The sequence below is a fragment of the Hypanus sabinus genome, chromosome 20, assembly GCF_030144855.1.
Source record: "Hypanus sabinus isolate sHypSab1 chromosome 20, sHypSab1.hap1, whole genome shotgun sequence".
Lineage (NCBI taxonomy): Eukaryota > Metazoa > Chordata > Chondrichthyes > Myliobatiformes > Dasyatidae > Hypanus > Hypanus sabinus.
This window is the reverse complement of record NC_082725.1, coordinates 46581866-46606465: the sequence shown is the minus strand read 5'-3', so window position 1 is coordinate 46606465 and position 24600 is coordinate 46581866. Positions and strand designations below refer to the sequence as shown.

Below are 24600 nucleotides of genomic sequence, written 5' to 3'. Positions count from 1 at the left end.
ATATATTGTACCATATCAAGAAAGAACTATAAAGCTTTTATAGTGAGTATTTGTGTGTGTCTATTGAACAGGATGGTTTTATTCAAATTCCTAGAGTTAAGCAAAAGTAGGGAGCTATTTTTCATTTATATTGTTTCTTCTGTGAAATTCTATTTTAGAATTCAAATTTTCAGTGTAATGTAATATGTGTATGGTGAATACTGTTACAAGGGAAAGCAGTAAAACAGCTTTATCTGCAGTACTGAGCCTATTATTGTAAGCACCTCATAGTCATGCAAGCTTTTACCTGGAGCAGACTCAAACAACCTTGCTCTCTCTATGTGACAGCATGTTGCTCTTTTATTGTCTTCCTCTAGCAAATAATTGACCTTCACAAGAAAAATCAAAAATATCACCAAGTCACTTTATTTACAGTGTAGTAATGAAATATATAATAGAGCACATTATAACTCAACTTGCCAAAGAAATATTGATAGCATTAATGTGACAATATGAATGATGCATTTTATACAGATACTAGTTTCTAGGAGACATTAATGTCAATAAAGGATGGTTTATTTACACAGTCTGAAAGGCAATGATGAATATACCATTTGTGTATATCCATTAACATCTATAATATGTGCAAAATCTTAAGGAAAGTTTTTTTTCCCCTCACTAAGCAAACTATCATGAGTTCTACAGTTTTAACAGTGACTGCAGTTGAAATATTAACAACATACAAAGAAAACTACAAGATATTACATCAATAATAGTGTTAATTACTCAAGCCAATAATCTATTACACCTAGTGAGATAAACATGTGAAAGGATAATAAGTTAGGTTTTAATCTGTCAAGCAATATTTTACATTTCTATCAGTTGGGAACCTTGCCCTCTATCATGATGGGTAATAAACCTGGTTATTGGACAACTGAAATAAATAAAACAGTGGTTTAGAAGGCAACTTTCATCACTGGCTGGCAATAATTGCACATGCAATGCTTGATTAAGTGCAAATGTAGAATGCCTCATTTAAATTCTGAAGATCCTTCTGGATGAGCTTGGCTGCATAACACAACAATTTAGAATATAATCCCTTTGTGATCTGGACCTGAACCTGGACTGAAGATGTGATCCATTGCTCTTAATCCATCATTCAGCACATATACTACAACATTCCCATAAAGTGAAACTGAAAAGGCAGTGACATTTAAAGATCACAATTATACGTGACCAAGGAAGAAGTTCCAGTCGTGGGTTTAGATCTTGTATTACGTTGACATTGTTGCACAGAATGAAACAAGAAACAGACTCATAATCTGAATTTGAAACAAAATTGTCTTCAAATATTTAATTTCAGAGGTGGGGGTGGGTGGGTTGGAAGAGGGTGCTATCATTAACCTGATAGTTCTGTGGTCTCAAGATTAATTGGATGCAATGCTTAACTAGAATGTAGAATGGGCGATCAATTCCAAACTATTCAGGACAGACTTCACTCTGTTGCATTCCTGCAGTACTTTGCTTTCACTTCAAATCTATCTGCACATTTTCCGTGAACTATCCTCTCTATTATCCCAGTTCAGTTGACTTCTATAGATTTTTCATTTGACCCAGTGATTTTTGCTTAGGTATCTTAAAATCTGCTGCCTTTCTCTTCCTCATTTTTAAATGATACATCATAGATCATAAAACATATAAAGTAAAATAAAATTTACCTATCTCCCACATACTTAGTACTAATAGCCACAGATTAATTGACTTTGAAAGAAAACCCGCAAGTGCCACAGAGTGTCGACTTTGATACTTACAATGCCCAATTGCCTTTCCCTGCACTGCACAGCTGAGTAAACCTGCACTGTTAAACTTTTCTATATGTTCTGCCTCACTAGTCCCTCCAATTCCATCAATTCCAATTATGCCAAGAATGGTTCTGGAATCTAATCAAAGTGACATACTGAAGGATGAAAGAAGGCTGCAAGGATCTAAGAATCTTTTAAACAGTGGTTTGCAGTGAAATCACTGATTACTTCAACATGTTTAGAAATGGTATCAAAAGTACCTGTCACAGTCTGTCCATTTGAAGTGACATAGAAAACAGCATGAAATGTAAGGTGGATACAACATTCACACGGATAATTCACTATTTTTTAAAAATGGTGCAAGATACATATATTCATTACTGGTAACTATTAAGCTTTTGGATTGTTGTAAACAAAAGCACCTACTTTACTTGGATCCTTTGGAGATGGAAATCTGTTACTCTTGCCTGATCTGGTTGTACTTAGCTACTGTGCCTCAGAAACAACGTGGTTATATCACTACTCTGTAGCAGTAGCCCGGAAAGGTGACACCTCACCTTCTCATGAATAATTGGAGACAAGCATGAAGAGATATAATTGCTTGCAATGGCAACAACCCACAAGGAACATAAAATATAGCTTAATCACATTCAACTTAACTGGTAGAAAGTTTAACTGAACAAATAATTTATTCCATTAAACATTTATCTTTTATGCCTTTGATATAAAGGCAGAGTTTTAGAAATCCTTGAAGGGCATTGGAATATTTTGACATTATCATCTTCTTTTTACCAGCCTTGCAGATGAATCCCCACAAAAAAAGCATGTTCTCCCATGCTGAGCATTAAATGTAGCAAAATCATCAGCACTTGCATTGCATTGCACTTACATCAGTATCAATTTGTTAAAAAATCATTAGCAATTCTTCCATTGGCATGGTTAGTTCATGATCTTGCAAGTGCTGAAGCTTAATTTTGTTTTAAGCAGGAATATTGGAGTTGTTGATCTCTAACTTTTGCCACAGAGTTTTCTTTTCATTATTTCATTTCATCTGCTGTATGTGTGGCCATAGCACATCACCCATAGCTGATTCAACTAAACAGCCTACAAATATCATACTGGGCAGCAGGCATTAAATGTGACTTCTATAAGTCATAATAAATAAGAAAATGTACAACAAAACAAAAACTCATACTTGTTGACTTATTTTATATATTAGATATATATGTCAACTAGTAATCACTTATCAATCCTAGTGATATTTGTACCTTTCCTGTTGCTTCAGGTTTTAAGAAAGCAAAGTAAAAATCTCTCAACAGAGATTTGGTTTTGTTGGAGTGTCTAGATTGGAATATTTGTTCATGTCACATTTCCTACTTAGATTTTGCAGGAACCTCTAAAATATAATTGAAAACAGGCTATTCTAAATGTTATCAATACTCTTTCTTTGCTCCTGTTTTAATAGGACCTACCAACATATGCAAGTAATGTAACCAGCCCTTCAATTGGGAGAGGCACAACAGCCAAGGAGGATACAATTACAACTTGAGGAATTTAAGGGTAGTTTTCAAAACAAACAAGGGTATTAGAGCTTATAATGGAAATTAAAAAAAAATAAGGCCAAATATGGTTCTTCCTAATTGAGGCAAAATTGTATTTGTGTCCCTTGGTCATAATACGCCCTGTCCTTCAATTAAAATGATATGTAATTGATTATAAACAGGCCAAACATAGAACAGCAGCAACACACTGAAACAATTTTGACCTTATCAATTTACAGTTCCAGCCAGGGGAGAAACTGTAATCATGACGAAAAGGTGGGAAGAAAATGAAATGTATGGAATTGTGCTATGTTTGTCAACTTGTAATGTGCTGCAAGTTCACAGAGCCAAGACAGCATGTCCTGTGGCCGACTGAATAATTTCTGTTCCATCTGCTTCCAGAGAATTGGGTATGCTTTCTGCAGGACTTGCTAATATTTCTTCCAGATTATTATCATCCTGTATGAAACAAAAACAAAAAGGGGAATGTAAAGATAAGTACTAATAGATCAGTACTAATAGCCATACCTTTATTTATACTGGCAAATACGTCTGGAATGCAATAAGGATGACAACAGTAATTTATTTTTGAAAAAGAGCACCATAAGGCAAATGTAATGCTAAATTACATATTACCAGACAACTAATAGCCTCCTGCAAAGCTGTAAGCTGGATATAACTGAAGATAGTTCATTCAGTATAAATAGGGGGTATTTCAACACACATTCACAATAATAACTTTCAAAACTGTAATTGGATTAATTTAATAACTGTGCAAATATTGGGCTATGTGTTCAGATAAAAGGATATTCCTAAATTAACACTATTAATTGAATAAACGACTTTTTCGGGATTGGTGTCACCACAATGTTAACAAATTAATAAACCAGCAGCCTGGACTATCAATCTGAATGCACAAGGTCAAATCCCATTATGAAATTTAAATTCAGATTGATAACTTGAAAGTTAAAGAGAAAATGTATTGGCAATAATGACCACCAGACTGTAACGTTTTCATAAAAACCCATTCGGTTACAGCAGAGAAAATCTGGCATCCTGATCCTGCATGGCCTTTATGTGACTCCAGATTTACATTTCTTTCTTTTAACTGAAATGGCTCAGCAAAGTATTCAGTTGTATTGAACTATCTCTTAAAGAAAAGAAAGCAATACGATGGGATGGGCCACCCACATTGACTTTGGGACAGCTAAGCAGCTTAATAACCTTGGAAAGACCTCTTCACTAACCTATGGGGTCTGTTGTCTGAAATCAGGGAGATATTCAACACATTAGTATTGTAGCTTTGATTGTACATTGGAGACAAGTGCCAAACTCCCCCAAACACAACTGCAATTACAACCTTCTGTCCCATCATAGGACTGGCACAAGAATAGTTTCACTGCAGAGTACAGGCAGGAAAGAATATTGCTACAAATACTCAACATAGACTTCAACCATCATTAAGTCTCACAGCATTAAGCCAAACACAGTCAAGAAGCTTTGCTTCTTTAGATCTCCTTCATCTGATCAATCAGTACTCCTCCGCATTAAACCACACTTAGAAGAAGCATACTTAGCAAGGACACAGGATGTACATGGCTTGGTAACATTGTTCTGGCTGTGTCCTAAGAATAGGCTTGCATGGCTGATTATACAGGTGGTCATGAACAAACATGAGGGATAAACCAACTTGACCTCATCTTCAATTTACTTGTAACAACTGCCTATAAAAGCACTGTCAGAAATTACTTTCAAATGATCCACATGAAGACAGTCCCATCTGCACACTGAGTACACCATTATGTTATCTTGCACCATAATCATAATAATGGGACAGGCTTGGAGCAGATCTGGTGGCTCAAAGCTAGACATCTACAAGCTGCAGCAGCACTACACTCTCCCTATGGCCGGAGAAGTCCATCATCCTAGTGTTACAAACCAGAGGATCAACTCTCCTTCAATGAGGACTACAGAAGGGCATGACAGGAGCAGCAAGATTTTTAACTAATCATCAGATGCTAATCTGGCATTGTTCCCATACAGGACAGTACATATGAAAAGCATCATACAACAGTAAATGATTCAACAACCATTGGATCAGGCCAAAGCTCTACATTCCTGATGCATGTAGGTGTGAATCATTGGGTGCAATTAAAGAGTCAAAGGTTCAAAGTTCAAATTAAATTTATTACCCAAGTACACATATGTCACCTTACACTAACTTGAGATTCATTTTCTTGCAGGCATTCACAGTTGAACAAAGAAATACAATATAATTAATGAAAAACTACATACGAAGATTGCCAAACAACTGATGCTCAAAAAAATCAAAGTGTGCACAAACAAAAAAAAGATATAAATAAATAATACGGAGAACATGAATTGCAGAGTCCTTGAAAGTGAGAAGACATGTTGTGGGATCAGTTCAGAGTTGGGATTATTCACATTGGTTCAGGAGCCTGATAGTTGAAGGGTGATAATGGGGGTATGTACCTCCTGAAAGCAGCAGTGAGGAGGAGCATGGTCTAGTTGGCGGAGGTCCACGTTGATGAATGCTGCTTTCTTGTGGCAGTGCTCCTTGTACATGTGCTCAGTGGCAGGGAGGGCTTTGCCTGGGATGGACTACACTGTAGGCACCACTTTTTGAAGTTTTTTCCATTCTTGGGCATTGGTGTTTCTATACCAAGTCATTACACACCCAGTCAGGATACCCTCCCAAGAACACTAATAAAATAAACCATTTGCAGTGAAAGTCAACCAACTACTCACAGGTAACCATGAAATACTCTGCAGATGCTGGGGTCAAAGCAACACATACAGCACGCTGGAGGAACTCAGCATTCGTGGAAACGAACAGTCAACGTTTCGAGCCGAGACCCTTCATCAGGACTGAAGAGGGAGGGGGCAGGGGCCCTATAAAAAGGTGGGGGGAGGGTGGGAAGGAGAAGGCTGGTAGGTGCCAGCTGAAAAACCAATCAGGGGAAAGATCAAGGGGTGGGGGAGGGGAAAGGCAGGAAAGGTGAAGAAGGAATGTAAGGGGAAAGCACTATGGGTAGTAGAAGGAGGTGGAACCATGAGGGAGGTGATAGGCAACTGGAGGACGAGGCAAAGTGAAACTGGGATAGGGGAAGGGAGGAGAAGGGAATTACCAGAAGTTGGAGAATTCAATGTTCGTGCCAAGGGGCTGGAGACTACCCAGACGGTATATGAGGTGTTGCTCCTCCAACCTGAGTTTGGCCTCATCATGGCAGTAGGGGAGGCCATGAATGGACATATCCGAATGGGAATGCGAAGCAGAGTTGCAGTGGGTGGAAGTGGTCCCCCAATCTGCGTCGGGTCTCACCAATGTAGAGGAGGCCGCACTGGGAGCACTGGATGCAATAGATGACCCCAACAGACTCACAAGTGAAGTATTGCCTCACCTGGAAGGACTGTTTGTGGCCCTGAATAGTGGTAAAAGAGGAGGTGTAGGGACAGGTGTGGTACTCACAGGTAAATCTCTGACGAGATTATTCGATAAATTAAATCACACTCCAGTATATGAATCCAATATTTAAAACCCATGTCATTTAATTATGAGCAGCTCTCATCCATGAATGATGTATCAATGAGCTGTTTTGGTACAGTATGCCCCACAAAAAGACTGTCGTTTGATCTTTGTTAGCCGCAATTTTGCTTTCATGTAAATATTTAACCATCTATTAAAAAAATGATTAATATGGATTAAAATTACAATCTGGGATTAAAATAAAGCTTTAAATTTTCATTTCTCTCAAGAGACTCTTTATTCTAAACTTCAATTTTACTTGAGGTTTTATTTTAATTAATGCCCCCAATATAAGTCATTGCACATTTATACTAAACTTAACTTTTATCTTCTGTTTTGTCTGGCCAGTACTTTACAAGAGTTCAATTGCCTTTTTCAAACCCAGTATAATATTAAAGTATAATCTCTCCCTTTCATCTAATTTTATTTATGTCAGTTAGAAATACAGCACAGTTACAGGCCCTTCCAGCTCTACAAGCCTGCACGGCTCAACTACCCCCCTTGGGATCAATTGACCTGCTAATGTCGGAGGAAACAAGAGCACCTGCAGGGAACCCATGCGGTCACGGAGAACGTACAAACGCCTTACAGACAGCGGCAGAATTGAACCTGGGTTGCTGTCACTGTAATATCATCGCATTAGCCGCCACACTACTGTGTCGCCCAGATAATATTGTTTACCTAACTCTCTAATCAGAATCAGGTTTAATATTAATGGCATATGTCAGGAAATTTGATGCTGTGTATCAGCAGTACATTGCAATAAATAATAATAAAAACTGTGAATCACAGTAAGAATTATATATAATATAAATTTTGTATTTAAAAAGGTTATAGTGCAAAAAGAGAATAAAAGGAGAAGTCCAGATATATATATATGTAAAATAGCATAAAGTTTGCTGTTCAATTATATTGTTGAGTTTGGTGGCTATTTCACCTCAGCCTTGGGGTTGAGGGGAATAATGAATCAGCCATGATAGAATGGCAGAGCCGATTCAATGGACCCTATCCTGTTCCTATGCGTTATAGTTGTACGGACTGATGGTCCTTTAATTCTGCAGTCACTTCTTTGTCTTCCCCAGATCAGACTGTTTTTCTTTCTCTTTGTTATTTCATATAAAACTGATGCCAAAGATCCAGTGTCACCATATTTTACTCCCAACCCAGCTCCCCTTCAGTTAATCTCTGTATCCAGGATACCACATATCTGATGTAACTTAAAACTGTGACAACACCATCGAGAGGAACATTGGCTAGTGGAAGGGAATACTCTTGGCAACTCTTACACTAACCTCCCCCAGCAACCAGGAGCAGGACAGAAGTTACTGAGATGTTCTCAAACGGCTTTACAAGTCCAAAAACTAGAAGGCATGATTTTAAATTAAAAATTTTTAAACATCTGCAGATGTTATAAATCTGAAATGAAAACAAAGAATGCTGGGAACACTCAGCAGGCCAGGCAGTGTCTGTGGAACGAGCAGGTCTAAGATTTTCATTAAGAGTCAATTTTAGGATCATTATAAAAGAAGAAAGCAATTTTTTGGCTATTTGTTTCATACCATAGGTCATTAGCAGGTCCAACCAAAAGAATGGCAGATGCTGTACTACCTTAACTTTGTTAGATAAATGGGGAACTCAATGAACAGCAAGCTCATTATTGGCTGGATGCAGAAATCCCACAAATGGGGAGGTAGCTGTAATTAGTATGCTGGTTGCATTGCAAACTAAAGTGAGTCTAGATAGATAAATATTTAAAACATTAACATAATCGGGACAGGAGATACCAAAGTATGTTCTCAATGTGTTGTGTGGGATTGGACAGGATATGCCAAAGACACTGAGAGTTAAATGGTTTCTTCACTGCTGTGAAATTCAATGAATTCAACCTAACTTATCTTCAATCTGGCCCTGCAAAATGGAACTACATGTTCAGGAGACAGCACTTGTTTTGTGTAGAAGCCTAAAGTCAAGAAATTGTTCTACAGCCCCTTTCAGACCAGCTCCCCATTGAAGCCTGAATCTTGAATTACCTGTGAATTCCACATCCTCTCTAAAGATGGTCTCAAGTACATTGAAGCTAAGTCACTGCTGTGAGATAGGAAAAGCTGTAGCTATTTACTCACAGCTCCTTCAAACAGTGACATGATAATTCCCTGTTTTAATTATGTTGATTATGGAATAAAAGTTTGTCTTCGTACTTCAAATCTGCCCTCACAGGTGGGTCTTTTATGTCAACCTATGATGGCAGATGGGGCCTTGGTTTATTCATTCAAGAACAGTGCAACAATGCATTAATAATGCAATAGAAAGCCAACTAAGACTAACCCATACCAAACATTGCACTATATAGAAATCCAGGTAATGAAGCAGGACATTTTGTGTGTTTGCCAATATCTGAAACAATTCTCCAGAGACACTCTGAACAATTCACCATTCTGCTAGGTTCTTCCATGTTCACGGATACTGCCCAGAATCCATTGATGTTGATGAATCATTGATGAACTTTCTGCTTTGATAGATCTCCAGAGTTACCCCACCAACGTCTTATTTTCATTGTTTTGTTAGGATGAATTATAAACAATTTTAAATGAACTACACCATCTTGTATTTGCAGCACTACTGTTTAATTATTAACAGACCTTGATAGGATTGGAAATGACATGAATTTTAATATAATTGAATATGCACAGACACTCTAATGGTTCTTACTGTAGATAAACTGCTACCGTGATTATTCTAAAGTCTACCAAGATCAGTTCACAATTAAGCAGTACATATTGATATCAGGGGCACTGGACATCTTTATGTCGGCAAAGAGTTCTGTCCTGCCTTTTGAAATGTCCGCTGTTTTTGTTTAATTCAAAGGCGTTCCAAAAGAAGTAATGCACCTCAGGTACGTCAAGCAGACACTGAAGCAGAAGAAAGCCAGCTTTAAATGAAGCAAAACTACTCCAAGGCAGCAAGCAACTGAAACAACATATAGGGCAAAGATAGCTAATCTCAGGGATAAGAAAGCACTGGAAACTGGAACAGGGAAATCAATGAAATAGCTCACTTGATTGATGGGATTTTGTATTTAAATACACAAAATCTCCCAGTACTTTTACAGTTCAGCAACCCCTTTCACTTAAAAAATGAGTTGGCTAATGTAATTAAGGCAAGGAAAGTACTAACTAATTAAAAATTAATTGAACTGATTTTTTTTTTTGTTGATGCAATTTCATTTCCAAGTCCATTTTCTCTGTGTTACCAAACACAGGGTAGGACTTGGTTATATTAGAAAGATCAGTAACTGCAGACTTTGATTTATTAAACTGGGTCAGGTTACAGCAGAGAGTAGCAGAGAAAATGGGGATTGGGAAAGTGTGAAGAAACATGGGGAAAGCTGTGAATTAAATATTGATTCAACTATCAAATTTATTGGTCTCGGCTGGTTTGCAGCAAGTTGAATCTTTATTAATGCAGATCATTCTGGAAGGTAGCTGTTGAATTTTGTTGTTCTTAATTTTTAAATTTAAATATACATTCCAAATGCCATTATTTTGTTTTAGCCCTTTTACCACTATTATTCTGATTAAAAGTTACCTAAAAACCACCGTGATTGAAGATTTATATTTGATCCTGAGGCTTATAAAGCTATCCATCAGGTAGATCTTTAGAGAAATATCATTTGTAACCCAGCGTGTACAATCCATAATGTATAATAGTCAGGCAGATGACTGCATTAGTTGTCAGTCACTGAAGGCCTTCTTGTAGTACTCCGCTGATCTAGCTATGTGGTCAGATTTATAGACCCTGCTGGGATATCGTTTTTTGGAAAATGAAAAGTAGGAGTTCAAACAAAATCTTGTATTGAGTACCTATCTTCATGTTTTCCAGTCTATGTTCTGAAAAGCAAATGCAGGTATATTTAGTATTACTGCACTTTAGCAATGTTATTAAAAGACATGCTTTGGTTCCCAACTTATACAAAATTAACATTTCTTCCAAATGCATAAGTGAGATTTAATTGTATTAAACTTCCAAGACTATAATGAAACAAGAGTGAGTTACTGTAATGATTATAATGAAAATGTTTAGCCATGCCAGCTTGAATCAGTGAAGTCCAATTTACATTTAAAACTAATTGCAGAATAATGAGTGCAGTGTCATCAAATGGGTCCACAGAGATATCAAACAGAGTAGGTCATTCAGCCCCGTAAGCATTTAATCAAATGCTTTTCTCCTTTAAGTAAGTTCTTGCCCTACCCTAAAGCAGTGTGACGGATTTATCCAAGAAGGAGACAGTGGAGTTAACTGCCAAACCAGGATGTCCTCAAGCAAACATACTGAGACAGTAAAGCAATTACTTATTTCTAATGGTTCTTTACCAAATTCTGATTATTCCTAAGTTCTCCCAGCAGACACCAGGTTATTACTTTTAAGAGTTGTGGTTTACAAGGAGGCTGTTTTTACCCTGAATACCTGCCCAAGCTGTTTGATAGAAATGAAAAATTAATCCCATTCCTGGCTTATTTCCCATATTCCTGCAAACATCTGGGAACATCTGTTGTCTCATTGTAATGCCAACCACTACAACCAGGTATATAGGGACAACACTTTCCATGCACATGGCTGAAAGAAGGTGCTGTGGAGTCCTGTGAGTCGAGCCTTCTGACATTGACCATCAGTTCCGTTTTGAAAGGGAGAACACAACTGCAGCTGTGAAGATCCCTGCTGCACCAGATGACCCTGTGATCTCCGTCTCAGAGGCCATTGTTAGGCTGTGTTTAAAGAGAGTGAACCCTCACAAGGCAGAAGGTCCCGATGGAGTACCTGGTAAGGCTCTGAAAACCTGTGCCAACCAACGTTTTCAACCTCTCACTCCTATGGGTCAAAGTTCCCACTTGCTTCAAAAAGGCAACAATTATACCAGTGCCTAAGAAGAATAATGTGAGCTGCCTTAATGACTATCGCCCGGTAGTACTCACATCTACAGTGATGAAATGTTCTGAAAGGTTGGGGTCATGACCATACTAAATTCCTGCCTCAGCAAGGACCTGGACCCAATGCAATCTGCCTATCACCACAATAGGTCAACGGCAGATGCAACCTCAATGGCTCTCCACACTGCTTTAGACCACCCGGACAACACAAACACCTATGTCAGGATGCTGTTCATCGACTATACCTCAGTATTTAATACCATCATTCCCACAATCCTGATTGAGAAGTTGCAGAACCTCAGCTTCTGTACCTCCCCCTGTAACTGGATCCTCGACTTCCTAACCAGAAGACTAAATCTGTGCAGATTGGTGAAAACATCTCCTCCTCACTGAGGATCAACACTGAGGAATATGTGTGCTTAGCCCATTGCCCTACTCTTTATACACCCATGACTGTATGACTAGGCGTAGCTCAAATACCATCTACAAATTTGCTGACGATACAACCATTATTGATAGAATCTCAGGTGGTGAAAAGAGGGCGTACAGGAGTGAGATATGCCAACAACCTGGCACTCAACGTCAGTAAGATGTGTTATGAATGTACCACAGCTCTGAGGGGCCGAAGGGTGCGGGGTAGCCCCCTCCTTTGTGAGAATCGCAAGAGCATTATTGGATTGGGTCAGAGGACCCAGGAAATGAGAGAGAGACTTGGCCATTGTCTCCTGGAGACAACGTTTGTGGATTGGGGACTATGCTACGTGGAAGCCCTCGGGCAAAGTGGGCTGGTTGAGAGAGAGATTGCATCACCCCAACCTGACTGACATCTACTACCCGGCGAGTTAAGATAAAAGAGGGGCTGTAGGAACAGCTCCTCAGACGCACCAGAAGAAACGCTAGCGATCCCGTAATAGCGGGAAGCCATTTGAAGGAAGCCACGTGCGTTCGGTTCCCTTGCCTGGGGGCTGGTGGCTGGTACCACAGAAAACGACTTGGAACTAACAACGGGGAACCAACTCCCCCGACTCAACAGATTGGCCTCATAAAAGACCCGGGCAAGTTTAAAACCGTCTCTCTTAAACCCAAAGAGCTGCAGCTTGAAAGGACAGTGACATTTATCTTTCCATCGGACAATACAATATCCCCTAGACAAACGATAGAGCTGTTGCTTAATTGATGATTATTATTATACCCGCGTTTTTAGATTGAGTATTGACGACGTATATTATCTGAATGCGTACTGGTGCGTTCCTTTGACGGACAGGGCTTGGGAGATTTCAGCCTTTGTCACCCCATCCGGGTTGTACGAGTACAACGTTATGCCGTTTGGGATGAAAAATGCACCAGGGACATTTCAGCGGATGATAGACACGGTGATAAAGGGGTTAACCCACACCAAGGCCTATCTTGACGATGTGGTAGTTTGGAGTGACACCTGGGGGGAGCACCTGGAGGCTGTAGAAACTCTGTTCACACGAATGTCGGCAGCCCAACTTACGGTAAACCTCGCGAAGAGTGAATTTGGTCGTGCCACGATCACATACTTGGGGTATGTGGTGGGAGAGGGGCAGTTGGCTCCTGTGCAGGTGAAGGTACAGGCTATTTCTGAGGTCCCCGTACCCTACAATAAAAGGGCCCTGAGGAGGTTTTTGGGCATGGTGGGATACTATCGGAAATTCTGTAAAAATTTTGCGGATATTGCTCTTCCCCCTTACAAAACTCCTACGGAAGGAGGAAAAACTTGAGTGGAGCCATTCTTGTCAGAATGCTTTTGAAAAGTTAAAAGCCGTATTGTGCCATCACCCGGTGTTAAAAGCACCCGATTTGTTAGCACCCTTCTCCCTGGCAACGGACGCCAGTGATGAGGCTGCAGGAGCAGTCCTCTTACAGCAAGCAGGGAATGGAGTGGAGCACAGGTAGCCTATTTCTCTCGGAAGTTCAATGTACACCAGAGGAATTACTCTACCATGGAAAAAGAATTGTTGGCACTTGTGTTGGCGATGCAGCATTTCGAAGTGTACATTTGTCCAGTGCAAAAACCCCTAGTTGTCTATACCGATCACAACCCGTTGGTGTTCCTGGCCAATATGAAAAATAAAAACAGGAGGTTATTGAGTTGGAGTCTGATGCTGCAAGAGTTCGATATTAAGATACAGCATATTAAAGGAAGTGATAATGTGCTAGCGGATTGTTTATCTAGATGCTGAATTGAATGTATCACTGTATTACTCTGTAGAAAAAAAACTTTTGTATTGTGTTAGATTCTAAAACTCTGTAAGACTCTGTACTACTTTGTTTCACCGCTGGTGAAAACGCTTTGAAGAAAGGGGGTGTTATGAATGTACCACAGCTCTGAGGGGTCAAAGGGTGTGGGGTAGCCCCCTCCTTTGTGAGAATCGCAAGAGCATTATTGGGTTGGGTCAGAGGACCCAGGAAATGAGAGAGAGACATGGCCATTGTCTCCTGGAGACAACGTTTGTGGATTGGGGACTATGCTACGTGCAAGCCCTCGGGCAAAGTGGGCTGGTTGAGAGAGAGATTGCATCACCCCAACCTGATTGACATCTACTACCCTGCGAGTTAAGATAAAAGAGGGGCTTTAGGGACAGCCCCTCAGACACACCAGAAGGAACGCTAGCGATCCCGTAATAGCGGGAAGCCATTTGAAGGAAGCCACGTACGTTCGGTTCCCTTGCCTGGGGGTTGGTACCACGGAAAATGACTTGGAACTAACAACGGGGAACCAACTCCCCCGACTCAACGGATTGGCCTCATAAAGACCCGTGCAAGTTTCAAACCGTCTCTCTCTTAAACTCAAAGAGCTGCAGCTTGAAAGGACAGTGACTTTATCTTTCCATTGGACAATACAATATCCCCTAGACAAACGATAGAGCTGGTGCTTAATTGATGATTATTATTATACCCGCGTTTTTAGATTGAGTATTGACGACGTATATTATCTGAATGTCTGTATTAATCTTATTTTTGTGCCCCTTTATAAATAAAGACTTTTAAAAATAGTACCATCAGACTTCAACGGACCTCTCGATCTTTGCTGGTAAGTGACCCAGTTACGGGGTTCGTAACAGACGAAAGAGCTGATTGTGGAATTCCAGAAGGGTAAGATGAAGGAACACATACCAATCCTCAGAGGGGTCAGAAGTGGACAGAGTGAGCAGCTTCAAGTTCCTGGATGTCAAGATCTCTGACAACCTAACCTGGTCCCAATGTACTGGTGCAGTTAAGAAGAAGGCAAGACCATGGCTATACTTTATTAGGAGTCTGAAGAAATTTGTCATGTCAACCAATACACTCAAAAACTTCTATAGATGTACTGTGGAGAGCATTCTGACAGATTGCATCACTGTCTGGTAAGGGGGGGGAGGGGTGAGGTTACCGCACAGAACTGAAAGAAGCTTCAGAGGGTTGTAAATTTAGTTAGCTCCATCTTGGGTACTAGCCTACAAAGTACCCAGGACATCTTCAAGAAGCAGTGTCTCCGAAAGTCAGCATCCATTATTAAGGACCTCTAGCACCCAGGGAATGCCCTTTCCTCACTGTTCCCATCAGGTAGGAGATACAGAAGCCTGAAGGGACACACTCAGTGATTCAGGAACAGCTTTTTCCCCTCGGCCAAAAAATTCCTAAATAGACATTGAACCCTTGGACACGACCTCACTTTTTTTTAATATATAGTATTTCTGTTTTTGCATGTTTTTTAATCTATTCAATATATGTATACTGTATAAAGTACACTGAATAATATTTGCTTATTTATTATTATTTTACTTTTTCTTCTATATTATGTATTGCATTGAACTGCTGCTGCTAAGTTAACAAATTTCACGTCATGTGCCGGTGATAATGAACCTGATTATGATTCAGATTCTTCGGTGTAGACTGTCCACTGATTACAGATCGAAGGAAATAAAATTCCTTATAGAGTATTTCAATCTGAGGCAATATGGGTGATGTCAACCACATACTCCACCACTGAGAATCCCACTTGCTGGCAGCCCCCCCCCCCCCCCCAATGCACAAGATACCTAGTGCCTTCCACCCTAGTAAAAAGGCTAAATTCATCCCTTCTTGAGAAGCGAGCCTTCATCATCCAGGTTCATAAAGTTACATTGCGATGTGTCTAGCATCAGCTTGGAACAACCACTAAAGTCAAGAAGTGTCACTTCCACGGTCATTACCTAAACAGGCCCTACCAGGCACTGCAGCTTCAGCAAAGGGGGAGACTTCAGTCTGCGCCTCCTTGCTGATGAGGTGCCTGTCACTGTACGTGCACCACAGGTAGGAGGTACAGACAAGGGCCCTTCCCTTCTCGCTGTCTCTGCCCCTTCCGATGTCTGCCATCCCGCAACTGTCTTTGCATTTGGCGCTATTTACTGACATTCCAGTTTGTACTCATCGCCAATCTGTTGTGTCTGTACAACTATGTATCAATGAAAATAAAAACATGTATGCGGGGTAGCTTTATCTGGTGTATTCCATTGCAGGGCGAGAGAGAGGAAGAACAGATCAAAGTGCATGGATAGCTAACAGACCAATGCAATAGGTAGGTAATCAGTCCACACGTAGTGCTAACGGGAGTCATTACTCTAAAAGAAATAGATCCATAACATCACATTCCGCAGGCCCTTTCCTCCTCCTCATTATCATTTTAAGCCCAGAAGTGCACCCATCAAAGAACCTCGTTCTGACAGGAAACAACTGTGGCTAAAAGAGAGAATATATGCTCAGAGCATGTCCTGAAGACCTTAGAGAACTTTACCTCATCTTACAGGCTGATCACTTCTATTCTCTCCAAAGAGTTCTGTGTCACCAACGAACCTAAGAATCACTACGAGTTCTTTTAAGTAGCAAAATTAGACTCTGGTTCTTCATGTAATTAAATATCAAACCCTTCCCACAAAATCTACATATGGCATTACCTGAAACATTGGAGCCTAATCTAGCAGTATTGATTTCATATCAGTATTGCATAAACCAGTCTTACTAATACTAATACCACTAATATCACCCAGTCTTACTACTTTACCTGCATAAATGGTGCATGGATCTTCCCATGATATAATATGCTATATGGGATGTCAAGTGTAAAAAGGTTTGGTGAATCCCACAGCCAATGCAAATTGTCACTGAATGTGGATTAAAACAGTCCTTTAGATCCAAGTCTTATGGACTGTGCATTTTTGAAATAATTTTCCAAAGGAATGGTAGCATTTAAGTAACATCTTTTGACCAAGAGTATGAAGCCAATTCTTCAATTGCTGACACTTGATTTAATTAAAGTAATGTCAACATTTCTAAAACACATTTGTCAAATGTCAGATGTTTCTCAGATGTTTTACATGGAGTGGAAGCTTCTGTGAGAACACAAAACAATAATATTAAAGGTCTATTACCTGGTTTGGTTCTAATGCAGTTAATATTGCACTCTCAATCTCTTCTAGTGGAGACTCCTGTTCTGCAGAACCATTTTCCAGTTTCTGATCCAAATCACTTATCTGCAATTCCTCTTTTGTGTCTTGACTTTCTTCACAGTTCTCCTCTGCCCGATCTTCACCTTCTTCCTCTGCAATGTCAACAACTTCTTCCACCTGAGGTTCAGCTTTACTTTCATCAATCTTCTTCTCTTCATCAGGAAGGTCTTCTGGAGGAAAGTAGTCATTTATAGGACCCTCTTCTGTTTGATTAACACCTTCCTCCTCTTGTTCTACACATTCAGCAATTCCTTCTTCTACCTGAAGCTTAGCTTCACTTTCTTCCACAGTCTTCTGCTCATGTGAAAGAAATTTATCTTGCGGGCTCTCTTCTGATTGATCAGTAATTTCCACCTCTTGCTCTGCAAGGTCAATAACTTTATCTTCCACCTGAAGCTCAGTTTCACTTTCATCAATTATTATCTCTTCTTCATGAGAAAGGTCTTGGGGACGAATATATTTATGCATGGGAACCTCTTCTATTTGATCAGCATCTTCCTGTTCTTGTTCTGTAAGGTCATCAATTTCCTCTTGCTTCTGAGGTTCAGCTTCATTTTCCTCAATGGTCTCCCCTTTCAGAGGAAGGTCACGCATTTGAAAATATTTATCTTTAAGATTCACTTCTGATTGAAGAGCATCTCCTGCCTCTTGCTCTATAATGTCCACAATGTCTTCTTCCATCTGAGGGCTGGCTTCATTTTCATTGCCATTCTTTTCTTCACATGGATTCACACTCAAATGAGGATCTTCCACTATTTGGCGAGACATTGGCTTCTCTCCTTTGTAAAATCCATCATTACAAATTTCTTCTTCCACATTTCGGAACTCACCATCTTCCTCATCATAACTGCCTTCTTCACACTGTTCTTGTAAAGTCTCCTCTTCATCTACAATCTCTGCAGCTCTCTGAGGAAAGAAAAAGACTATGAAAACAATAAACAATAAACATTTCAGCTTCATTAACTGAATGAGAGAGTCATTTTAACTTACATTCCGCATATAAATGCATCTTATTACAAAGAGTCCAAATATGACTAAAATGGAAGACATTACTGGTGGATGAATGTATGTAGTGTTCTGCTACTGGCAGTTTTTAAAGAGATACTTGGCCAATGATCAGTAAGGTAAAGTCTCTGTTAGCAGTTCAAAAGTAGAATGTAATTTAGGAGATTTTCATTCCTTGACACTATCAGCAGCAACACTAGTTCTTGATTGGGGACAGAGAGTGCACCTCAAACATAAAGTAAATTAGTAGATGATGTTAAATATCAGGATACAGACATCAGAGAAAACCACTGAGATATTTTCCATAATCTTTCTCCCCTTTATTCTTCATAAAATTCTTTGTTTTATTTTTCAGAAGCTTACATTGCATTCAGAGTAAGGGACAGGGTTTGGGAGTAAGTGGGGGTGTCTAATTTAGAAATCACCAAAATATCTCATTAAAAAGGCAGATGTTTTTGTTTAATTTTCATCACAAAGAGACAGGACAATAAAGGAACAGATGTAATGTTATGGTTAAACACGGTCTGAAGGATTGCATTCATTTCATTATACTGCACCTCTGGAAGAAAGGATGCATTGGACTTCTGAGCAATACGGTACAAATTCACCAAAATGAAATGAGAGCTAAAAGAGTTCAAAGCATAAGTTTGCATTTGCTTGAATATAGTAGATAAGAGAGTGATCTAAATGATATAATTTGGTACATAGTAAGAACCTACTTCCTCTGGTGCAGAGTTCAAAATGAGGGGCTATGGCCTTACAACGGCTTGACATTGAAAGTAATCTCAGGAAGCAATTAATGCGGAAAAGCAGTGGAAATCTACCACAGAAACTGCTGAAGATTTTAATCTTCACAATGTGAAAAAATTCCTTTCTTTAATGAGATACTCTAAGTGTGGTCTCACCAACACCCTGCACAATAATGTTTTCCTATTTTGAAACTCCAGCCCCCTCGCAAGAAACTTCTAATATATCATTTTTCCTCTTGATTAGTTGAACCACTTGTATGCTAATTACGTGTGTTTCATGCACCAAAACTTCACACCTTAGACACCTTTATTTTCCACTCATTTTCAGGGTCTCAGACACCATTTGGGTAGCATGGTGCCAGGGTTAGCAGAGCTGCTGTCTCACCACTCCAGCAAACTGGGTCCGCTCCGGAACTCCACGTTCAAGATCCAAAATTGTTTAATGTCATTTCCAATACACAAGTGTAAAGGAGAATGAAAAAATTGTTACTCTGGATCCAATGCAGCAAAAGAAAATACACAGTAAGATAATAATTTAAAAAACACAATAAATCTAAATACCTAAGATTGCTTTTATACATATATTGATTGTATGTCCAGAAAATGGTGCTAACACAAGAGCATCTGTACATAAGGTGACTCTGACAGGAAATGATAAAGTAGTGGTGGTGAGGGGTGTGGAGAGGTGTGTTAGTGGTTGGAGATGTTGATCAGCATTACTGCTTGGAGAAAGTAACTGTTTTTTGAGTCTGGTGGCCCTGGCATGCATGCTACGTAGCCTCCTCCCTGATGGGAGTGGGACAAACAGTGCATGAACAGGGTGAGTGGGATCCTTCATGATGTAACTGGCTCATTGCCAGCACCTTTCTGCATTTATGCCCTTACGACTGGTGGATAGACTGGAGCTGGTGATGCGCTGGGCAGTTTCGATTACCCATTGCAGAGCCGTCCTGTCCACCGCAGTGCATGTTCTGTACTATACAATGATGCAGCTTGTTAGGATGCTCCCTACCACACATCTGTAGGATATGTGAGTATAGAGCTTGCTGCGATCTATATGTAATTTTACCATTCCAAAGACAGCGGGGTCATTAGTTTAACTGGCCCCCAGTGTGTAGGTGAGTGATTAAATATCGGAATGTGGGAAGGGAGAAAGACACTAGATTAGTGCTGAATTATCTTAAATGGCATTTAAGATGGCATACCAGTTAAAATGCATGGGTTTTCCTCATAGTCCCCAGTTCCTGTGACACAGACGTGGCTGGAGAACGGATCCGAGTGCAGGACTCCGACACGGGGGCGTCTCTCCCTCTCCCCCCCCCCCCTCTCTTCCTCTCTCCCTCCCCTCCCCCTCCTCCCCCCCCACCAAGCTGTATGCCAGAAATTCAGGAGTGTCAGGGGGCAGAGGTAAATGTAGCTGCTATTATTAAGAAGAAGATGCTGAAAAGCCTGAAGTCAGCTGGACCAGATGGACTACATCCCGGGGTTCTGAAGGCATTAGTAGTGATCTTTCAAGAATCACTAGCCAGAGTGTGAAATAAAAAAATCTACTCAAATATTCTTCATTAATTACTGGAGAAAGCAAGTTCAATAAAGCAAGGAATCAGTGAGACTTGAAGTATTTTGCAGTCTTGAATAGACATTCTTTGTATTGAATCACCAGAATTGGAGTTATAGCCAAGCAGTTCCACACTGTCCCAACCAACACACACTTAAGATGCATAATAGTGGAGCTCTTCTCACTATAAGGTATGAGGTGATGTATTGCACTTTGGAAAGTCAAACCAAGGTAGAACAGACAAGGTAAATGATAGGACACAGAGGAGTGCAGTAGAACAGAGGGATCTGGGAATACAGATACATAATTCCATGAAAGGGTTGTAAAGAGAGCTTTTGGTACATTGGCCTTTATAAATCAAAGTATTGAGTATAAGAGTTGCAATGTAATGGTGAGGTTGTATAAGACATTGGCAAGACTGAATTTGGAGTATTGTGTGCAGTTTTGGTCACCTAATTACAGGAAGGATATTAATAAGGTTGAAAGAATGCAGAGAAGGTTTACAAGGATGTTGCCGGGACTTGAGAAACTGAGTTACTGAGAAAGGTTGAACAGGTTAGGACTTTATTCCCTGGAGCGTAGGAGAATGAGGAGTGATTTGATAGAGGTGTATAAAATTATGATGGGTATAGATAGAGTGAATGCAAGCAGGCTTTTTCCACTGAGGCCAGGGGAGAAAAAAAAAGAGGTCATGGGTTAAGAGTGAAGGGGGAAAAGTTTAAAAGGAACATTAAGGGGGGGCTTCTTCACGCAGAGAGTGGTGGGAGAGTGGAATGAGTTGCCAGATGAAGTGGTGAATGCAGGCTCACTTTTGACATTTAAGAAAAACTTGGACAGGTATATGGATGAGAGGGGTTTGGAGGGATATGTCCCAGGTGCAGGTCAGTGGACTAGGCAGAAAAATGGTTCGGCACAGCCAAGAAGGGCCAAAAGGCCTGTTTCTGTGTTGTAATGTTCTATGGTTCTCCAAAATTTAAGTATGATCTAAATCTGGTTTATTTCATCTCTTATCTGGCCCTATGCAACAGACAGCCATTTAGTCACACCCAGACACTGATATCAGGTCAGACTTTTCATCCATGTTTGAGCAAAGTCCACCTTACGTACCCCATGGATGAATGCCATTGTTTGACTGTGGCATCAAGGCAAATGTAAAGCAGGTTCCATGGAAAGAGTTTCCTGATCCCAATCAACATTCTAAGTCCAGTCATTACCAGTCTCTATCCTCTATTCCCATTCCCAGATCACGTCCCTCATGGAACCTAACAATGCAGCCACCTGCTAACACTAAGTCACATCCCAAACCAATCTGACGTGACCAGACCACATATTTTGGCATAATCCAGAGCCAACCTAATCTGTCCCTGATACAGTAAGGTCTGTTAGCCAAGCTCTGCATTAATCCATATTCCAAGGATGAGCTTCCAGCTAATACAACTCATAACTCAAATTAGATAAATAACCTCCATAGTATGGTTAGGAAACTACACGAACAGGAGACTTTTAGAATGAAAGAAAATATTCAGGAATTTCTTCCACACAGACAAGAGGACAATTAGATGAACTCTTCTGGCACCTCATTATTTCTGTCTCCATACTGGTGAATATTGTGAATGCTGTGGGACTAGGCTATCCAGAAACCAAATTAATCATCAGGAAGAATCAATTTTCCTAGGTAATACATGTCTTGACTTATCTAGAAAGAAGGATTTGTCATCCAACGATGAGTCTATTAATTTATGTGGGACCCGCAACACTTACTGCCTTGGTCTACATATAGTAACAGAGAAAGTTAAACCCACTGAGTGGTGAAATGTACTCTTGAAATTACAGTGAATTTGAAGATATTTCCTGGCTAATTTTATTGGACCACATCAGGTTTACCGGAATCTTAGCAACAACTTGTAGTTTCTCTGAGAAAGAATGAACTGATTTACAATGACAAAGTGAAACTTCCCAAATTCCACATAACATTGTCAGGTCTTGTACTTATCTTATTACTTGTTTTATTTTCTTTAAACCCACCATAGGGCCCTTGCACTGAGATTAATACAAAAAATAAAATAAATGCCCACCAATCCAGAATACAGGAATATAGCTGACCCTGATGGAACAGGATGAGAAATGGTTGCTGTGTCATCCAAGGATAATAATTAGATTATTTCTGTATCTTTTAGAGTTGCTTTTGAAGTTTGCTTACTTGTTTTTAAAGCTCTTAATGGTCTGGGACTGGAGTACTTCACACAGTCACTTTCTTTTTATAATTCTGCATGAGCTCTCAGGGCTTCTTTCACTGGTCTCTTAAACTCGAACTATCTCCCTCAAAAGATAATTGTCAGATCAGCTTTTTTGAACCAAGCTCCTAAACTGTGGAATTCAATATATAAAATTATAAGGGATGCAGGCTCTGTTGATACTTTCAAGAACCAACTCAAAACATATTTAACTTTGCTTTTATCCAATGTTTTTGTCTTTTATTTTAAGTTTATTTTTAATTTTTATTTTAGTTTCATGTTTGCACTGTATCTCATTGTAAAGCACTTTAAACTGCATCATCTATATGAAAAGTGCTCTGTAAATTAATTACATTATTATGACACGGGGGTGATTGATAAGTTCGTGGCCTAAGGTAGAAGGAGTCAATTTTATTAAACCTAGCACATTGATCTTTCGACATAGTTGCCTCCTACATTTACACACTTTGTCCAGCCGTCAAGGAGCATACGGATCCCTTCTTTGTCGAAGTGGTCCACAGCAGGGGTGATTGATAAGTTTGTGGCCTAAGGTAGAAGGAGATGAGTTATACAGCTCGCGTTACATGCACATGCAGGTTAACTCTTTGAGTGATTATGCAGAAAGTTTGAAGTTAGTAACATCTCCTTCTACCTTAGGCCATGAACTTACCAATCACCGTTGCAATGGACCACTTCTGGAAGTCCAAGACAATGACTTCTACAAAGAAGGGATCCGTATGCTCCACGACTGCTGGACTAAGTGTGTAAATGTAGGAAAAATACACTTTTCTAGGTTTTCTAAAATTGACTCCTTCTACATTAGGCCACAAATTTATCAATCACCCCTTGTACGTCAGCTCAGCAAGATATAATCAAACAGATCTGGATCTGACAAGGTAGAAAGGGAAAAGCATCAAGATAGAATAGACAAAAAATGAATAGAGGGAATGAAATAAATTGAATAAAAAAGAGTAGAGTTAGAGAAAGAAAGGAAAAAATGAGAGAATGAAAGGATAGAAACTAAAAGAGAAAACAGAAAGGTGGGAGGTGACCATCAGGTTCATAGCTGGCAGCCATTATGCTAGTGGCAAGTGCAAGATCTACAGAGGCAGAAGAGCAGGTTCTCGGAATCACTGACTGCTGAAAGAGGAGGGAATACCCACAGAAAGGTCCTGCAAACCAGACAGCCCAGAAAGTATTAATAGCCAAAATGAGGAGTGGGTGGAAGTGACCAGCGTTTCAGCAAGGCCTTTTCACTACACTTTTGGTCAAGTGAGAACTGCTATTTACCAACAAGTACACCACAACACTGAGTCATGAATGGAGACCTAAGAGATGGCAGACGCTGGAAACCAGCGCAGCAAAACTGGGTAAACTCAGCGAGCCAAGCAGCAGCACCTGTGGGTGTGTGGGAGGGGGGGGGGGGTGGAGAATGGGCAGTCGATGTTTTGTGTCATAGCTTTCATCTGTACATTAACCCTGACCAACAATAATTCGTTTCTTACACAAGCTGTCTGCTATTTTGCCAGGGCAGGCATCCACTTCGAGGAGACCCGGTCATAGACACAAACCTGCTGAATTGGAGGAGAATGTGCTCACAGTTTTGTGTTAGACCGACACAGGTTCCATTATTACTTTCTATTTGCTCCTCATCCTCCAATTGCTTCTGCAGTCGGTTCAAACATGCCCTGGTTACCTATCCTGCCCCTTTCCGCACACTGCTCTCTGACCCATTGACTGAATAAATCTTAATTTCAAATGCTTTGAT

At 40.0% G+C, this 24600-nt stretch overlaps 1 protein-coding gene across 4 annotated transcripts in view; it reads right to left on the bottom strand.

Annotated features, from left to right (window-relative positions):
- Positions 1 to 389: 389 nt before the first annotated feature.
- The window catches only part of LOC132378490 (doublecortin domain-containing protein 2-like), a 196824-nt gene continuing 172613 nt past the window's right edge, over positions 390 to 24600 (bottom strand). For all 4 annotated transcript variants that reach the window (XM_059945435.1, XM_059945433.1, XM_059945432.1 and 1 more), the window contains 2 exons: positions 17209 to 18192; positions 390 to 3781 (listed from right to left, as the gene is read on the bottom strand). In XM_059945435.1, the coding sequence (XP_059801418.1) occupies positions 3662 to 3781; positions 17209 to 18192 (1104 nt within the window). In that variant the 3' untranslated portion in view covers positions 390 to 3661. The remainder of the gene's footprint in view (positions 3782 to 17208; positions 18193 to 24600) is intronic.